At 41.6% G+C, this 18,301-nt stretch overlaps 2 protein-coding genes across 2 annotated transcripts; both read left to right on the forward strand.

The window, feature by feature from the left end:
- The first annotated feature begins 2,062 nt into the window (after positions 1 to 2,062).
- Positions 2,063 to 5,465, forward strand: LOC113875827 (zinc finger protein 320-like). The gene is made up of 3 exons (XM_027514496.1): positions 2,063 to 2,077; positions 4,773 to 4,899; positions 5,407 to 5,465. Exons 1-3 carry the CDS (start codon positions 2,063 to 2,065, stop codon positions 5,463 to 5,465), a joined length of 201 nt encoding a protein of 66 aa, XP_027370297.1.
- Positions 5,466 to 12,249: 6,784 nt separating this feature from the next.
- On the forward strand, positions 12,250 to 17,434 carry LOC113876056 (zinc finger protein 883-like). Its single transcript, XM_027514878.1, has one exon. The coding sequence runs from the start codon at positions 12,260 to 12,262 to the stop codon at positions 14,441 to 14,443; it is 2,184 nt and encodes a 727-aa protein (XP_027370679.1). The 5' UTR covers positions 12,250 to 12,259; the 3' UTR covers positions 14,444 to 17,434.
- The last annotated feature ends 867 nt before the right edge of the window (positions 17,435 to 18,301 follow it).

Genomic DNA, 18,301 nt, shown 5'->3' on the forward strand with positions numbered 1-18,301 from the left:
CACGGTCCTCGAGTTTTTGCCCATGCTCATGGGCATACTCTAAAGCATGTCTTCTTTGCGGGCTCTGCCACCATTGTGTTTGGCTGAATTCACAAACCTGTTGTAATCTGTAGCTTCCCTGTCACTGCTCTGAATCTCCTTTCCTGCTAAGCGTTGTCTCCTGACAGTAATTAAAACCTCCTGCCACTGCTATATCTACTGCAGCTGCTGGAACTCCCATAACTACCTTGGCTTCGTGGTTTGGCAAAGTATTGGCCTCCACCACCGTAAGGGCCTCCAAGATTTCCTCTGTCCATGGGTCTGAAATTTGAAGATCGATTGTTGTCATTACCAAAATCACTGTAGCTTCCGCCGCCTCCAGAATTGCTCCCATCATTACCAAATCCATCATCAGAGCCACCTCCACCGCCACCGCACCCACCACCACCACAGCTGCCACCAAAGCCTCCTCGACCGCCGAAGTTTCTCCACAACCAAAGTTGTCATTCCCACCAAAGCCACCTCCATGGCCACCACCGAAGTTCCCAGAACCACTTCAACCTCTTTGGCTGGATGACATACTAGCCCACTCTTGCTTAAGTAGGGCTCTCCTTACCACACAGTTGTGGCCATTCACAATGTGGTATTTCTGAACCTTGTCTACGGAGTCTTATCTTGTCTATGGAGTCATGGTCATCAAAGGCTATGAAAGCAAAGCCTCTTATTTTGCCACTGCCTCAGTCAGTCATGATTTCAATCACTTCAGCTTTCCCATACTGTTCAAAATCATCTCTTAGGTGATGTCCTCAGTGTCTTCTTTAATGTCACCAGCAAAAATCTTTTTCACAGTTAAGTGGGCAGACATCACTTTCCTGACAAAGGTCCATCTAGTCAAAGCTATGATTTTTCCAGTATTCATGTTGAGAGTTGAAGTGTAAAGAAGCCTGAGCACTGAAGAATTGATGCTTTCAAACTGTGGTGCTGGAGAAGACTCTTGAGAGTCACTTGGACTGCAAGGAGATCAAACCAGTCAATCCTAAAGGAAATCAACCCTGAATATTTATTGGAAGAGCTGACTCTTTGGAAAAGATCCTGATGCTGGAAGACTGAAGGCGGGAGGAGAAGGGACGACAGAGGATGACAAGGTTGGATGGCATCACATCATGGACGTGAGTTTGAGCAAAATCCTGGAGACAGTGAAGGACAGGGAAGCCTGGAATGTTGCAGTCCATGGAGTTGCAAAGAGATATGACTGAGAGTCTGAACAACAACAAAAACCCCTCTCTGTAATGCAAAAAGAAAGAACTAGCAGGAGTGTTCTACAAAGAGAATGCCTGAAAGGAGAGCATCAAATACAGGATGTGATTAGCATATCCGGTTAGTCTGGATTATCAACTACAGGTCAGGAACAGAAAAAGTAAAAAAGAGCCCAGAAAAGGGTGAGAGAAACAAGGAAACTTTTCTTTTTTTTTTTTTTTTTTACTGCATCAGCTGCAGGTTGCAGAACTGAGTTTCTGCCTTTGAAGTTATTTTCTCAACATATGGATGGGGAGTTTGCAACATAAAACTGATGCCTAATGGGGCCCTGTAAGACTCCTGGGCCTGGAGGCATTTTTGTTTCCAGTTTCTTATAGGCTAGACTCCAGCCCCCAAGACCTTCTCTCAGTTTGAAAGAGTTGCTAATCAGAGGAGGTAATGAAACCACCTGAGGCAAGATCAAAGGAGCGGAGGCTTGTCAAGATTTGAAGACCAGATCTCCTAAGACCCTTCACACACCCTAATCTAGTCAGCAACCCCACCCTTTTGAAATTTTGCCAAGAATGAATACTAGACTGTTACTGCCTTGATCCTCATCACCTACTCCTGCCTGACTATATGACTCTCCTACTCACCAGGGAGGGGGGTTCAGTTCTTAAACCACAAGCCTACTGTGTTCCCCCTTTGCCTGGCAAAGTAACACAGCCACTATATTTCTCCTCCATAACTCTGTCTCTGTATTTCTGTTTGGCATTGGTGCACAGAGAGCCAAGATTTTGGCCAAAACATCCCCAGAGAAGAGGCAGAGCAGGAGGAGGAAGACGAAATGGCAGCTTCACAGGTAAATGTCCCGTTCCTGGGTCTGGGGCTGTGTCTGCTTTTCCTCCAGCAATGCCTGGACTGAGAACCTGCAAACCTTTATTCTCTGCTTCTAATTTTTCTGCTTGGGCAGTTTGTTATCACCTTCTTCTTTTTTCCTTTTCTTACAATAGTGAAGACGGGCTGTTCAGGCTGCTGCTCCCTTAGGGACCAGAGCTTGCTCTCCATTGTTTGTATTTTGGCTTTCTATAGAGCATGATGAATTCTCAACATGAATTAGTGATGTTCAGTGTTGAATATATATTCCCTTTGTGAGAGATCAACTCAGGGAGGCACTGGTATCCGAGATTCCCACCTGGATGTGATTTGGTGTTGGGATCTTAGGGAAGTAGGGAAAATGCTGTGATGAGTTTACTTGTGGATGCCATTCAGCTCTTTAGAACAGGAGTAAGAAAACACCCTTGGAACTCGATGGGCCAGAATTTTTCAGAAAATTTTCAGAAATAAAAACAGTAGGACAGACCATCCTGTATATTGACAAGAAAGACATACTAATTAAATGTACTATTAGGCTACAGATCAGGGGAGGTATATATGAAGTGAAATTTGCTTAAAACTGACATTTTTTCATAATAGATTCAGATCATGGTTTCCATAATTTTGTCAAAATACCAGGCAATTATAATGCATTCTTCATGTACTTCTTACCCCGTGACCTCAGAGGTTCACTGGTTCAGGTTCTGCTATGAGATTCCCATGCTATGAAGTTCATATCTTTTAATGTCTTGTCCACCAAAAAGACACACAATGTGAGAGTTGCGAGTTAAGTTTTATTTGGGGCAAAATGAGGAATGCCGATATCGCTCAGAAATAGCTCTGAGAGACCACTCCAAAGAGGCAGTGGGGGGAGGTCAATATAGAAGATTGTGCTGAAGGAGTTCAGTTCAATCAAGCACCCATTTTACATAAGATTTTCTGCTAGGCACCAGGAGCTGCTGTCTGCATGAAGGGATTTAATCTTTTTACTGTTTTTCTAGATAAGAGGAGAAGCAAGGATTGGCATCATGAGATCAGTTCCTGAAAGTATCTAACTCTCTAAAGACTTTTTGCACTAGTTTCCTGGAGCACAGAGTGTCGGGACTGTCAGCTGCAGTAGCACAAAAAGAAAGTAAAAGTGAAGTTGCTCAGTTGTGTCAACTCTTTGAGATCCTATGGAGTGTAGCCTCCCAGGCTCCTCCTCTGTCCATGGGATTTTCCAGGCGAGAGTACTGGAGTGGGGTGCCATTGCCTTCTCCGTGTTGTTGTTCAGTTGCTGGTGAATGCTCTTGATAAGTGCCAATTTGTACTTGCCAGGCTTTAACCAAGGGCCTTAGAACAAAGAAGTGAGGAATGTGCCATGGAGAAAATCCATATGCTCTGAGTTTCTCTTGGCTTTGAAAAATGAGCACTCTTGTGTTTAGCAGAGATGCAGTGTTTTGGGAACGGGGGTTTTTGTCACTCAAATCCAGGTCTGATCATTTCCAGTACACTCCACATTCACATCGCAAACATGGTCTCATCACATTTTTGTACTTTCCAAAATGTTTACAAGAATCATATTAGTGCTAATCTATGTTCAACTGTGTTAAATTTTAAAATAAAACTGTGCAAATGATACAGATTTTCAGTAAATTAAAAAATTCAGAACCAGAGCTCTGTTTTATTTTATATCATTGTGTATATCTGTACTCTCGTGTATTTACAAAAATAAAAAGAATATCATCCCCATAGATAGGTATATTGTTAACCAGTTAAAAATTATCCTGATTTTATTGAAATGAAAAGTTTTCTCTCTTGCTCTTAATAAGTATACAGTCACATTTTAGAGTATGTCTGTAGGCATGAACATGTTAACATGATTTGATCAATTATTTTTCCTGTTTTTTACATTCTTCACAATTAGAGAAACTTCTATAAATTTTTTATTAGAGTTGTCCTTGTGTTTTTGTCTGTGTTTTATTAGTTAAAGTCTAGAGTACATACACTGAAGTAGATTTAAGCTCTGCCATTTAACAGATGTCTGTTAGATATTGCAGAAAGGTGGAGCAGCAATATTATTGATTTTAAATGACTTTTATTGTACCTTCAAGACTCTATAAAAGATGTTAGAAAGATATATGGTATATAGTAAATTGTTGCTGCTCAGGCTATTAGACCTGTAAAATCTGTAAAACACTTAAAGTTCAAAGTTAAATATGGATTCTTCCCTTACTATTCTACTTCATTGCTGTTCAAAATGGTCATTCGTGGAGCAAAATTTTCAACATAACTGGTGAAAATAAGCTTGTTAAAATCTGGCACATTGCCCCCCAGGCCCCCCTCCAGAATTCTTGGATCAGAATCTGCTTTTTAAAAATATTTCTTGTTTCTTTGATAAACAGTTTATCCTGGGTCACGTGAGTACAACACTCAAAAATAAATCTTCCAGTGTTGATCTAATTGTTTTATGATTTCTCTTCCAGATCAGAATAGTTCTGAATGTTTTGTAGATCATATCTCATTCTCCTTTCTTGGGGTTGGCAATACGGTAGAAAATATTACTGTGTAAAAATTACATTATTGTGTTATACCAGCCACTCTCCTCGATCAAAACCAGTGCTCCAAACTTGCTCTTTTCATCTTGGGTCACATTAGGAAGTCTTCCCACAGCCACATGGCATCTGTACTTTGTATTTCAGGGATGGCTGACATTCCAGGATGTGGCCATAGACTTCACCCAAGAGGAGTGGGAATGCCTGGACCTCGGTCAGCGCAAATTGTACAGGGACGTGATGTTACAGAACTACAGGAACCTGGCCTCCTTGGGTGAGGATAACTGCCTTCCAAAATCCCTTATCTGGGTTTTGGTTCCATCATTTCTAAAATGTCTTCTGAAATCTTCTCCTTCCCACAATAATTTCAGATCCCTGCTTTCTAGGGGAAAATGGGAATTTATGAGTTTAGAAAAAAGGCTTTATGATTCAATATGATTGTAACCTTTTGCTTCCTTGATGTAGTCTGCCTCCTTCAGTCTAGCTTAGTGGTAATTGTATAAGTTTCATAGTATTAAATAGCGGTACCCTCCTCTTCAAATCACATGTCCACTACTTACTTTTGCCTTAGTGGTACTTGACCAGAATCTCAGGATCTGTTCTTTATGTATTTGTTAGTATTATAAAGCTGCTTTCAGTAAAGTATTTGGGGAAATCATTCTCTAGGCTGTATTAAGCACACTTTCTCTTCTCACCAATATGTATTATATTGGAAACTGAAGAATCTTCTAGCAAAAAATAATATTTCTTTTTCTGATAAGCAGGTTTTGTGGTCTCTAAGCCAGACCTGGTCACCTTTCTGGAGCAAATGAAGTATCCCAGGAATATAAGGAGAGTTGAGACAACAGCCATATACACAGGTACATGTGAATACATGGGGCCGATGACTCAGGTGAGAGGTCCAAGGATCAGTGAGGAAATCATGCTTTGTCATGTGGTTTGGGAAGATCTGCTTCAGTCGAAATGATTTGGAGAATTCTGGATTTATTTCTGTTGCTGTGATAGACAGATATTGCCTGCCCCATTCTGTCTGTTGAATCATTTCTGAATTCACCTCCAGTGATTAGTTTCCTCATTCACAGTGAGAACTGAACTTCTCTTCTTGGTCTGTGACAACCTGCATGAATTGACAGCTGTTTGATTTCTTAGGGGTCAGAGGAAAACACATTTCTAAATAACTCTGTGACACTCCTTTGAAAGTTTGCTTCTACTCTTTGAGACAAAAGCGTGTGAGTGGAGTTGTAGACACACTGCCAAAATTCGAGGAATAGTGGGGACACATTTGTTTCTGACTTACAATTTCTAAAACACTGAAAGCTACAAATACGACCGTATAAAATTTAAACTCAAATAATTTCACTGCATGAAGGAAAACCTCCCTAAAATGAAAGAATGCAAATCTCAGACTTACTTCAAAGTCTCTCTTTTCTTTATATGAACTCATGTTAAATATGTTAAGTGTATTTGCCACAATTCCTCAATGCTAAAATAATTTAATATATTCAATTAATTGAAAGAATTTTCAAATAAATTGGCATAAGAACTTACACATTTTCCACCATATTTTTAATGGTTGTTGCAAAGAATTATGATTTGTAGATTATATAAAGAAAATTTTGTAAAACGATCTTATTGGGGTATAGCTGTTCTACAATGTTGTGCTGCTATACAGCAAAGACGCTCTACTCTTTTTTAGATGTCTTCCCAGTTAGATCTCCACAGACCACGGAATAGAGTTCCAACCATATTTTTAAAGATTCATTTCTTATTTAATTACTATTAAGTTTACCCTGTTTCTTATCAGTGTCTCCAAACTTTGTCTTATATGCCCTCACTTTTTTTTTTTCTTCAACTAAGGCAGCAAAGAGATTATTTACTGTACATGTATTACATTTGGTGACAACTGAGAACAGAATTAGTCCAGAATGTCAGAAACCCAGGACAAAGAACCAGAAGTGAAAGTGTTAGTCACTCAATTCAGTTCAGTCACTCAGTCACGTCCAACTCTTTGTGACCCCATGAATCGCAGCACGCCAGGCCTCCCTGTCCATCACCAACTCCCGGAGTTCACTCAGACTCACGTACATCGAGTTGGTAATGCCATCCAGCCATCTCATCCTCTGTCCTCCCCTTCTCCTCCTGCCCCCAATCCCTCCCACCATCAGAGTCTTTTCCAATGAGTCAACTCTTCGCGTGAGGTGGCCAGAGTACTGGAGTGTCAGCTTTAGCATCAGTCCTTCCAAAGAACACCCAGGGCTGATCTCCTTTAGAATGGACTGGTTGGATCTCCTTGCAGTCCAAGGGACTCTCAAGAGTCTTCTCCAACACCACAGTTCAAAAGCATCAATTCTTCAGCGCTCAGCTTTCTTCACAGTCCAACTCTCACATCCATACATGGCCACTGGGAAAGACGGACCTTTGTTGGCAAAGTAATGTCTCTGCTTTTGAATATGCTATCTATGTTGGTCATAACTTTCCTTTCAAGGAGTAAGCGTCTTTTAATTTCATGGCTGCAGTCACCATCTGCAGTGATTTTGGAGCCCCAAAAGATAAAGTCTGACACTATTTCCACTGTTTCCCCATCTATTTTCCATGAAGTGATGGGACCAGATGCCGTGATCTTCGTTTTCGGAATGTTGAACTTTAAGCCAACTTTTTCACTCTCCTCTTTCACTTTCATCAAGAGGTTTTTTGGTTCCTCTTCACTTTCTGCCGTAAGTGTGGTGTCATCTGCATATCTGAGGTTATTGATACTTCTCCCGGCAATCTTGATTCCAGCTTGTGCTTCTTCCAGCCCAGCGTTTCTCATGATGTACTCTGCATAGAAGTTGAATAAGCAGGGTGACAGTATACAGCCTTGAAGTACTCCTTTTCCTATTTGGAACCATTCTGTTGTTCCATGTCCAGTTCTAACTATTGCTTCCTGACCTGCATATAGGTTTCTCAAGAGGCATATCAGGTGTTCTGGTATTCCCATCTCTTTCAGAATTTTCCACAGTTCATTGTGATCCACACAATCAAAGTGTTTGGCATAGTCAATAAAGCAGAAATAGATTTTTTTATGGAGCTCTCTTGCTTTTTCGATGATCTAGTAGATGTTGGCAATTTAATCTCTGGTTCCTCTGCCTTTCCTAAAACCAGGTTGAACATCTGGAAGTTCACGGTTCACGTATTGCTGAAGCCTGGCTTGGAGAATTTTGAGATTACTTTACTAGCGTGTGAGATGAGTGCAACTGTGTGGTAGTTTGAGCATTCTTTGGCATTGCCTTTCTTTGGGATTAGAATGAAAACTGACCTTTTCCAGTCCTGTGGCCACTGCTGAGTTTTCCAAATGTGCTGGCATATTGAGTGCAGCACTTTCACAGCATCATCTTTCAGGATTTGGAATAGCTCCACTGGAATTCCATCACTTCCACTAGCTTTGTTCGTAGTGATGCTTTCTAAGGCCCACTTGACTTCACATTCCAGGATGTCTGGCTCTAGGTCAGTGATCACACCATCGTGATTATCTGGGTCGTGAAGATCTTTTTTGTACAGTTCTTCTGTGTATTCTTGGCACCTCTTCTTAATATCTTCTGCTTCTGTTAGGTCCATACTATTTCTATCCTGTATCGAGCCCATCTTTGCATGAAATGTTCCCTTAGTATCTCTAATTTTCTTGAAGAGATCTCTAGTCTTTCCCATTCTGTTGTTTTCCTCTATTTCTTTGCATTGATTGCTGAGGAAGGCTTTCTTATCTCTCCTTGCTATTCTTTGGAACTCTGCATTCAGATGCTTATATCTTTCCTTTTCTCCTTTGCTTTTCGCTTCTCTTCTTTTCACAGCTATTTGTAAGGTCTCCTCAGACAGCTGTTTTGCTCTTTTGCATTTCTTTTCCATGGGGATGGTCTTGATCTCTGTCTCCTGTACAATGTCACGAACCTCCGTCCATACTTCATCAGGCACTCTATCTATCAGGTCTAGTCCCTTAAATCTATTTCTCACTTCCACTGTATAATCATAAGGGATTTGATTTAGGTCATACCTGAATGGTGTAGTGGTTTTCCCTACTTTCTTCAATTTAAGTCTGAATTTGGCAATAAGGAGTTCATGATCTGACCCACAGTCAGCTCCTGGTCTTGTTTTTGCTGACTGTATAGAGCTTCTCCATCTTTGGCTGTAAAGAATATAATCAATCTGATTTCGATGTTGACCATCTGGTGATGTCCATGTGTAGAGTCTTCTCTTGTGTTGTTGGAAGAGGGTGTTTGCTGTGAAGCCTTTGCCCTGCTTCATTCCATATTCCAAGGCCAAATTTGCCTGTTACTCCAGGTGTTTTTTGACTTCCCACTTTTGCATTCTAGTCCCCTATAATGAAAAGAACATCTTTTTTGGGTGTTAGTTCTAAAAAGTCTTGTAGGTCTTCATAGAACCATTTAACTTCAGCTTCTTCAGTGCTACTGGTTGGGGCATAGACTTGGATTACTGTGATATTGAATGGCTTGCCTTCGAAACAAACAGATCATTCTGTCGTTTTTGAGATTACATCCAAGTACTGCATTTTGGACTCTTTTGTTGACCATCATGGCTTCTCCATTTCTTCTGAGGGATTCCTGCCCACCATAGTAGATAAAATGGTCATCTGAGTTAAATTCACCCATTCCAGTCCATTTCAGTTCGCTGATTCCTAGAATGTTGACATTCACTCTTGCCATCTCTTGTTTGACCACTTTCAGTTTGCCTTGATTCGTGGACCTGACATTCCAGGTTCCTAGCAATATTGCTCTTTACAGCATCGGACCTTGCTTCTATCACCAGTCACATCCACAGCTGGGTATTGTTTTTGCTTTGGCTCCATCCTTTCTGGAGTTATTTCTGGAGTTATTTCTCCACTGATCTCCAGTAGCATATTGGGTGCCTACTGACCTGGGGAGTTCCTCTTTCAGTATCCTATCATTTTGCCTTTTCATACTGTTCATGGGGTTCTCAAGGCAAGAATACTGAAGTGGTTTGCCATTCCTTTCTCCAGTGGACTACTTTCTGTTCAGACCTCTCCACCATGACCCGCCCGTCTTGGGTGGCCTCACCTAGCATAGCTTAGTTTCATTGAGTTAGACAAGGATGTGGTCCTAGTGTGATTAGATTGACTAGTTTTCTGTGAGTATGGTTTCAGTGTGTCTGCCCTCTGATGCCCTCTTGCAACACCTACCTTCTTACTTGGGTTTCTCTTACCTTGGACGTGGGCTATCTCTTCACGGCTGCTCCAGCAAAGCGCAGCCACTGCTCCTTACCTTGGATGAGGGGTATCTCCTCACCGCCGCCCCTCTTGACCTTGAACGTGGAGTAGCTCCTCTCCGCCCTTCTGCACCCATGCAGCCACCGCTCCTTGGACCTCAGTCATGTGCAAGTCTTTGCAACCCCATGGACTGTAGGTCAAGAGTCTCCTCTGTCCTTGGGATTCTCCAGGCAAGAATACTGGGATAGGTTGCCATTTCCTTCATGTCATCACTTTCTGATTAAATCTGCATCAATATCATTTATTTTTAGATTGAAACATCTAATAAAACATGCTCAAATAAAAACACATGTGGTAAGAAGTGGCCTAAAGAATTAAAGGATTCTAGTATGTCTGAAAATGTTCGGTGTTTCCATTTAATACAACTTAAAGCAAAACTAATCATTAGCTTGCCTGTCTCCTCTTCATTTAGTGGTTCTTGTAGCTTTTAATCTTGCTCCTTCCTCTAAACCATACTTCTTTGTCCTCTCATTTTGTCACATTTTCTGTGCTTGTGGTTTCCGTTCTGCAGGCTGAAGGATCTTAGTTGCTCTTGCTCTGGTGTGTGACCCCTGGGGGTGAGGTTGGTCCAGAGACTTGTGCCCTTATCCCCTTGAAGGGGATTTTGTTTGATGTTATTGTGACCCAAGCCTGTGCTGGATATCGAGGGGAGCTTCCCCTTTGCTCTGTGGCCGTCACTGCCCTGTCTATGGTGGGGTCTGCTCCCTGGTTTGTGGAACAGAGCCCCCAGATCTGTTTCTGTGATTGTGATCTGTGGTCGAGGCAGGTGGGATTGGAGCACACCCACTGGGAGAGAAGCCACTGAGGATTGCTCCTCTGGGGATGTTCACCTCGGGGTGTGCCCTGTGTGTCACCTTCATGCCTTGTGCGAGCTCTCGTGTGACCCTGGTTGGCACTGCCCTTGGCCCCACCTTAACCATGGGCATGATGGGACATGGCCCTGGTGTCTCTCAGATGTTGTTTTCACCAGGTCACCAGCATAGATCCCCTGAACTCAGGTCCCAGAATTGCATTCATCATGGAGCTGGACCCGCTGTGGTGCAGTAGAGGCAGCTCAGACTCTGGCCTGGCCCTGCCCTCTTGTATATCTGTACAAAGGCTACAGCTGCTAAAGCTACACCTGCCATGACTGGGGAAGCCCTGGTTGTCCATTCAGATGCTCTGTAGGGGTGAAGTTACAAAGCCAGTTGTGGGTATAAAAGCATGGTTTGTGTAGCTGATACAAGAGATTTCAGCTTTTTTTCCTTATTCGGGTTCAGCTGTGCTTTCCCTCCACCTGTACAATTGGCCCACCCACACGTGGCTGTTCCTAAGGCTGTCCCAGAGCACAGGAGTCTATGATATGTGGAGGAAATACATGGTAGAAGATAGTGGATGGAGGCTCAGTAGAGTCCACCTCAGTAGGAGCCCTTCCTAGTGCCTGGTGAGCAGGGGCCAGCACAGAGGGAGAGAGACTGCAATGGGCTTCTTCTTTGGCATCACTCACCAATGGCGCTCTGCGCTATGGTGGTTCAGGCTTCCTCCACATGCATTCCCATGTGTAGACCTACTCCCTCCCTCCCATCTCCTCAGGATGTCTCCACACAGCCCACAGCAGTCCTCTGCCTGGGTCTGCTCTTCAAACCCCACATTCCAGCACCCAGCCCTTGTCTGCAGCAGTGGACACCCTCTCAGACTGTGGGCAGGGCTGGGGTCAGTACCCTGTGTAGAGGTCTCACTCTGTCCTGCTACCTCTGACTCTTGCCGTGTTCTTTTCCCATAGAAAATGAGGCTTCCCTTCTGTCCCAGCTGGGCTCTCCCCCTCAGTGAGGAGCTTCCCCAGGTGTGGAGACCTCTCCTCTCCTGATCCCCCGAGAGTTGGAGGTCCCATCCCACTTCTTTCCTGTTCCTTTCCCTTGTTTTCTCTTGTCCTACCTGGCAAAGCAGAAATTGTTCTTGTTCCCATTCTTGTTCTTTTAGATTTCCAAGGGCCTCTGCTAGTGTTCAGCTGCGATCTGTGCATTTTGTTCCATTTCTGATGTATTTGATTGTGGAGCCATGTCTGCCTAGTCTTCTGGCACCTTGATCCTTCCATCTCTATTTTATTTTTATTCTATCCTATGTTGTTGGTGGTGTTCTATCTTATTTATTTTTTTATTTTTTTAATTTCTAAACAAGTGAAGGGTTCACCAATTTTCTCTAAATCTTTAAGGATGTTCACTGAGAATAGTAGGTAAAATTACTTATTACTTGGTATCTTTCAGCTATGTCTCCACAAGATACCCAGAATTTGATGCCAAAAAATCCAGGGTTAGAAGATTTATCCTCAAAAGCAAACCTACAAATATATGAAAGATTTCACCTCAGAAACTTAAATTTAATGAAAAACTGGGAATATATGAGGGCATATGAAAGACAGAGAGGATATGCACATAAAGAAATTGAGACAGTTACACATAATTCGAACATTACTGCAAAAACATATGAACAACATGAGTCAAACTGGGAAAAACACCAATTTCAGTCTTCAACATCTGCCAAGAAGTATAAGATTTTAAGAAAAGATTTACGTCATTTTTTTAAACATACATATTCTCTGAAGGGAAACGTGGAAAATTTGGAAGATAATCTAGTCTCCACTGCAAATACTTGTTCAAAAAATTCTCAATATAGGCTTAGATTAAACAAACATTCAAGCGTGTCTGAACACCAGAAATTTAACAATGAGGGGGGAAACCCACAATATAATCAATTTGAGGGATCCGTGAGCAGGGGGTCATTATTCTTCCCCCAAAAGATATTTTTTCTCCATTCCAAGATGTATCATGTTGATAATAATGAAAGAGATATAACCCAACCATCACTGTTCAATACATATCATGATATGGTTAATACAGAACAACTTTCCATGTGTAATAAAATGAGTCAGGCCTTAAGTGAGTGCTCCAGCCCCAATAATTACCAGAGTATTTATGATGGAGTAAGAGGGTATTCAGGCAATGAAACTGGGTGTAAAGTTGAACGAGACTCAAACCTTATGAAATATCAGGGAACTGAATCTTCACAGAAGGATTCTAAAAGTAATAAATGTAGAAATACCTTTTATCAGATATCAGGTCTTCCTCTATGTAAGAGTACTCATACTGGAATGAAGACTTATAACTGTAGTGAATATGGTAAAAATTCTAATCTGTCTTCAGAACTTATTCAAAAGCAGACTATTCAGAATCCACAGAAAGAAAACAAGTGTAGGATATGTGGGAAAGTCTTTAGTAAGTCATCCAATCTAAGTAAACATTGGAAAATCCATACAGGAAGGAAACCTTTCAAATGTACAGATTGTAGCAAAGCGTTTAACTGTCGTTCACGTCTTACTCAACATCAGCGAATTCACACTGGAGAGAAACCTTATAAATGTATAGAATGTGGCAAAGCCTTTATTTACAATTCAAGTCTTATTCAACATCAGCGAATTCATACTGGAGAGAAACCTTATAAATGTACAGAATGTAGCAAAGCGTTTATCCGTCACTCATTTCTTACTCAGCATCAGCGAATGCATACTGCAGAGAAACCTTATAAATGTACGGAATGTGGCAAAGCCTTTAATCGCAACTCAACACTTTCTCAGCATCAGCGAATTCATACTGGAGAAAAACCTTATAAATGTAAAGATTGTGGCAAAGCTTTTATCCGATGTTCATATCTTACTGAACATCAGCGAATTCATACTGGAGAAAAACCTTATAAATGTAAAGACTGTGACAAAGCCTTTATCCGTTGCTCACGTCTTACTGAACATCAGCGAATTCACACTAGGGAGAGACCTAATCATTTTACAGAATGTGGCCAAACCTTTATTCGGAGTTCAACTTTAACTGAACATCATCGAATCCATGCTGGGGAGAAACGATACAAATGTAAAGAATGTGGCAAAACCTTTATTACAAGTTCATATCTTACTAAACATCAGCAAATCCATACTGGGGAGAGACCGTATAAATGTACAGAATGTGGCAAAGCCTTTAATCGGAACTCAAATCTTACTCAACATCAGCGAATTCATACTGGAGAGAAACCTTATAAATGTACAGAATGTGGCAAAGCCTTTAATCAGAACTCAAGTCTTACTCAACATCAGCGAATGCATACTGGAGAGAAACCTTATAAATGTAAAGAATGTGGCAAAGCCTTTAATCACAACTCAATTCTTACTCAACATCAGCGAATTCATACTGGGGAGAGACCTTATCATTGTACAGAATGTGGCCAAACCTTTATTCGAAGTTCAACTTTAACTGCACATCATCGAATCCATACTGGGGAGAAACCATACAAATGTACAGAATGTGGCAAAGCCTTTTATACGAATTCAGATCTTTCTAAACATCACCGAATTCATATGGGGGACAAACGTTATAAATGTACAGAATGTGACAAGGCCTTTATTAACAGTTCTAGTCTTACTAAACATCAGCAAATCCATCCTGGGGAGAGACCATATAAATGTACAGAATGTGGCAAAGCCTTTAATCAGAACTCAATTCTTACTACACATTTGTAAGTTCATACTGGAGAGAAACCTTATAAATGTACACAATGTGGCAAAGCCTTTAGTCATAATGGTCATCTCACTAAACATCTGAAAACACACACTGGAGAGAAACCCTAGTAATGGAACAAGTGATGCCCCCTAAACATGCATCAGAAAACACAAGAGTTTATACAAGAAACCTGTGGAAATGATGTCACAAATATGTAGAAAGGTATTTAATAAAAAATCAAAATTAAATAAATATCAGAGACTACATACTAGAAAGCTTCTCATCAATCCTCTTTTCTGAAGTTTCTATGAAGAAGAATTACTGTAGAGAGCAATCCATAGTTAAAACACATAGAAAATGGATATATTAGCGTGTATCATGAGATGAAGGTTGATGATTCAAAAGTTACAATTATTAGCAATGTATCCTTGTTTATAATCACATGATTTGGATTATTTGAAAACCAAAATGAATGTAATTCAATGCTCAAATAATGCATAATGTTTTTCATTTCTAGTGTGAATGAAAACATAGGTTTTTGATGGTTTATGCTTCAAAAATTAGCCTTTTTATATTGTGTTGAAACCATTTCTCTCTATTCTCCATCAGAAGATGAAGGATACTGTAATGTAAAATGGACAATGACCATCTAAATGGGGGTGTTTGTCACTGATGTGAAATATCCCTGGAGTTGCCATGATGTAAGTGATCATGGAATCTTTCCATGTATTAAAGTAAGACAGAAGGTGGTTCTAAATTTTCAATAGTTATATCACTTGATTTGTAAGCAGAACACAATGACAGTTCACTGCAATATTGATATATGTTTATAATATCAACACAAGTCATGAATATTACTTGACAATGTTAGGACAGCTTCTGTGATAACCTAGAAATGTATTAGAAACCCTTCCTGGAAAAGGCATGTAACTAGTGTATATCATGTTTACTAAGTGTTTCCTAGGCTTCGTTTTGTAAGCAGTAAAAATCACAATCTTTATATCATTATATGGGAAAATGAATATCTTTTTTGTACTTCTCATCTGTATGTAATTTGTAAAAGGTTTTATTTCAACTATGTGTGAAATTAATACATGGTTATTAATAAAAGTGAATGGTTTTTAGGGTTTCAGTTGATTGTAATGAATGAAGTGTTTAATCTACCACCACCATTAACCTCTCCCACCTTATTTAAGGTTGTAGTGAAGAGACCATAAAGTATTTGGTAGCACAGAGAGATGGCATATGTGGAAATTAGTTTACTTGCTGGCTTTAAACCTTTCGTACCTTCATATCGTTTCCATCATTTCTATGTTGTATCTCCTCTCCCATTTTGTAGCTACTCAGACACTGTGATGATTCTAAAAGGATTATACAGAGTATTGTTGTATACAATACAGAGCTTTGTTGACAGTTTCCCTGAGCTGCTCCTTGATTTTGCTGCCTCAGCATCTGACTGGGGAGCAGGCAGCCTGCAGGTCCTTGAACTCACACCAGCCAGTCCTGTGAGCACCTGCACTAGATGACCCCTTCCTTGAGATCAGCGGTTTTGTGGAACCTCAGGTTCTACTTCACAGGCCCCCTTCAATGACACCCTGACAAAGCTCACCAGAATCCTGCTTGTCTTGGTTTGAATGGAGAAATCCACACTCAGCCTGGGGAACCCAGAGCACTTCACCCAGGGTCATGTATAAAGGCTGAACCCCAAGTACTTTCTCTGCCTGATTCTAGCTTTGACCTCTCTCAGAAATTCCCCCTTAAATCCTCCCCTACAGAGAGGTCTCAGGTGTGGTGAGTGTGAGGACTTGACCTCAGGGCTCCTGAATGTGGGTTTGGGGGAAGAAACATCAGAAAAAACAGGGAACTTGCTAAAGACTCATTTCATGGCCCCACTGTAGACCTGCAGAGTCATATCCTCTTAGAGTGGGGACCTGAACTCCAGGGATTTCTATTCACTGAAATGGTTCAGAAAGAATCTTTAGCCAAGTGGTGTCCATCAGGATCATGTGGCCAATGGTAAGCCACCAGTGCCCTCCCCACAGAGTTCTCTCTTGGTCCTGTGGAGCCATCAGTGTGCTTTGTAGGAAGTGCTCCAGGGGATTCTAAGGGGAGGCCCGGGTTCAGGGTGTGGCTTCTGGTCAATTTGTGAGAGCTGAGGCCTGGCTTCAGTCCAAGGAGAGGCCGAAGGGTTGATCTAGCTGGATTTGGACCAGGGAAGTCAGTCAGCTCATGTCATCTGTGTGAGCAGAGGTTTAGGAGCTCTCTAATAAAAGAACAATCAAGAAATAAGTTCACAGGCTGGTCTCCAAGTAGGACGTGATTGCTCCTGAATCTCTCCTGAGACAGAGGACAGGAGAGGTCGGTCTTCTCAGCTTTTCAAGGTCCTTCTGTCTGTAGGTGCAATGGTTGCAGGTTAAAGAGCTGTGTTGATGCTCTCAACGGTATTTTCTCAAAACTCAGATGTGCATTTGCAGCATAACATCCCCAGAGATGATGCAGAGCAGGAGGAAGAAGAGGAGGAAATGGCAGCTTCTCAGGTAAATATCCTGTCCCGGGTCTGGGGCTGTGTCTGCTTTTCCTCCTGAAATGCCCGAATGAGAATCTGCAAGCCTTTAGTTCTCTGCTCCTAATTTTTCTGCCTGGGGTGTTTGTTATCATCTTATTTTCTTCCTTTTCTTCTTATAATAGTGAAGACCTGCCCTTTAGACTACTTCTTGTGTCCCAGAGCCTTTGCTCCATTGTCTGTATCCTGACTTTCTGTGGAGCATGATGAATTCTTAACATGAATTAGTGACTTTAAACTGTTGAAAATACTCTGTTTGTGACAGCCAACAAGGGGAGTCATTCCTATCCTAACTCCTAATTGGTATATAGTTTTGTGTTGGGATTTTAGGGAAGTTGGGAAATGCAGTGATGACTTAACATTTGGATGCAATTCGAATCCTTAGAACAGAGTTCAGTTCAGTCGCTCAGTCGTGTCTGACTCTTTGCAACCCCATGGACTGCAGCACACCAGGCCTCCCTGTCCATCACCAACTCCCAGAGTTTACTCACGCTCATGTCCATTGAGTGGGTGATGCCATCCAACCATCTCATCCTCTGTTGTCCCCTTCTCCTGCCTTCAATCTTTCCCAGCATCAGGATCTTTTCTGATGAGTTAGTTCTTCGCATCACATGGCCAAAATATTGAAGCTTCAGCTTCAGCATCATTACTTCCAATGTATATTCAGGACTGATTTCCTTTAGGATGGACCGGTTGAATCTCCTTGCTGTCCAAGGGACTCTCAAGAGTCTTCTCCAACACCACAGTTCAAAAGCATCAGTTCTTCAGCACTCAGCTTTCTTTATAGTCCAACTCTCACATCCATACATGAGTACTGGAAAACCATAGCTTTGACTAGATGGACCTTTGTTGGCAAAGTAGTGTCTGTGCTTTTTAACAAGCTGTCTAGGTTGGTCATAACTTTTCTTCCAAGGAGCAAGCCTCTTTTAATTTCATGGCTGCAGTCACCATCTGCTGTGATTTCGGAGCCCCCCAAAATTAAGTCTGTCACTGTTTCTGCACCGAGCCCCACAGTGGGCCCTGAGTCCATCTTTAAGGTCCTCTTGGCACAGCAAGAGTCCCTTGGACAGCAAGCCTTACTCCTCTGTCCACTAGGTATACCAAGGAAGAAGATCAAAGGGCTCTCAACGAGGGAGGAATAAGAGAAAAGGAGGGCTGGTGGAAACTCACAGACCAACGACTCTTTGTCTCCAGCAATATAGAAATCCAGCTGGCACAACAACATCAGGAGAAAACTTGTTTAGGAAAAACTGCTGGAGAGCTTACTGAGCTGCTACTATTTCGTTTCTAAGCTCCCAGCCCTGTGTGTTCAGAT

The sequence above is a fragment of the Bos indicus x Bos taurus genome, chromosome 18 (genome assembly GCF_003369695.1).
Source record: "Bos indicus x Bos taurus breed Angus x Brahman F1 hybrid chromosome 18, Bos_hybrid_MaternalHap_v2.0, whole genome shotgun sequence".
NCBI classification, from domain to species: domain Eukaryota; kingdom Metazoa; phylum Chordata; class Mammalia; order Artiodactyla; family Bovidae; genus Bos; species Bos indicus x Bos taurus.

Bases quoted from the DNA above. Each gene is read 5' to 3' on its own strand.
- LOC113875827 (XM_027514496.1), top strand. The intron at 4,900-5,406 runs GTGAGGATAACT...GTGGTCTCTAAG, and splicing joins CAGGAACCTGGCCTCCTTGG to CCAGACCTGGTCACCTTTCT.
- LOC113876056 (XM_027514878.1), top strand. From the start codon at position 12,260: ATGAAAAACTGGGAATATATGAGGGCATATGAAAGACAGAGAGGATAT.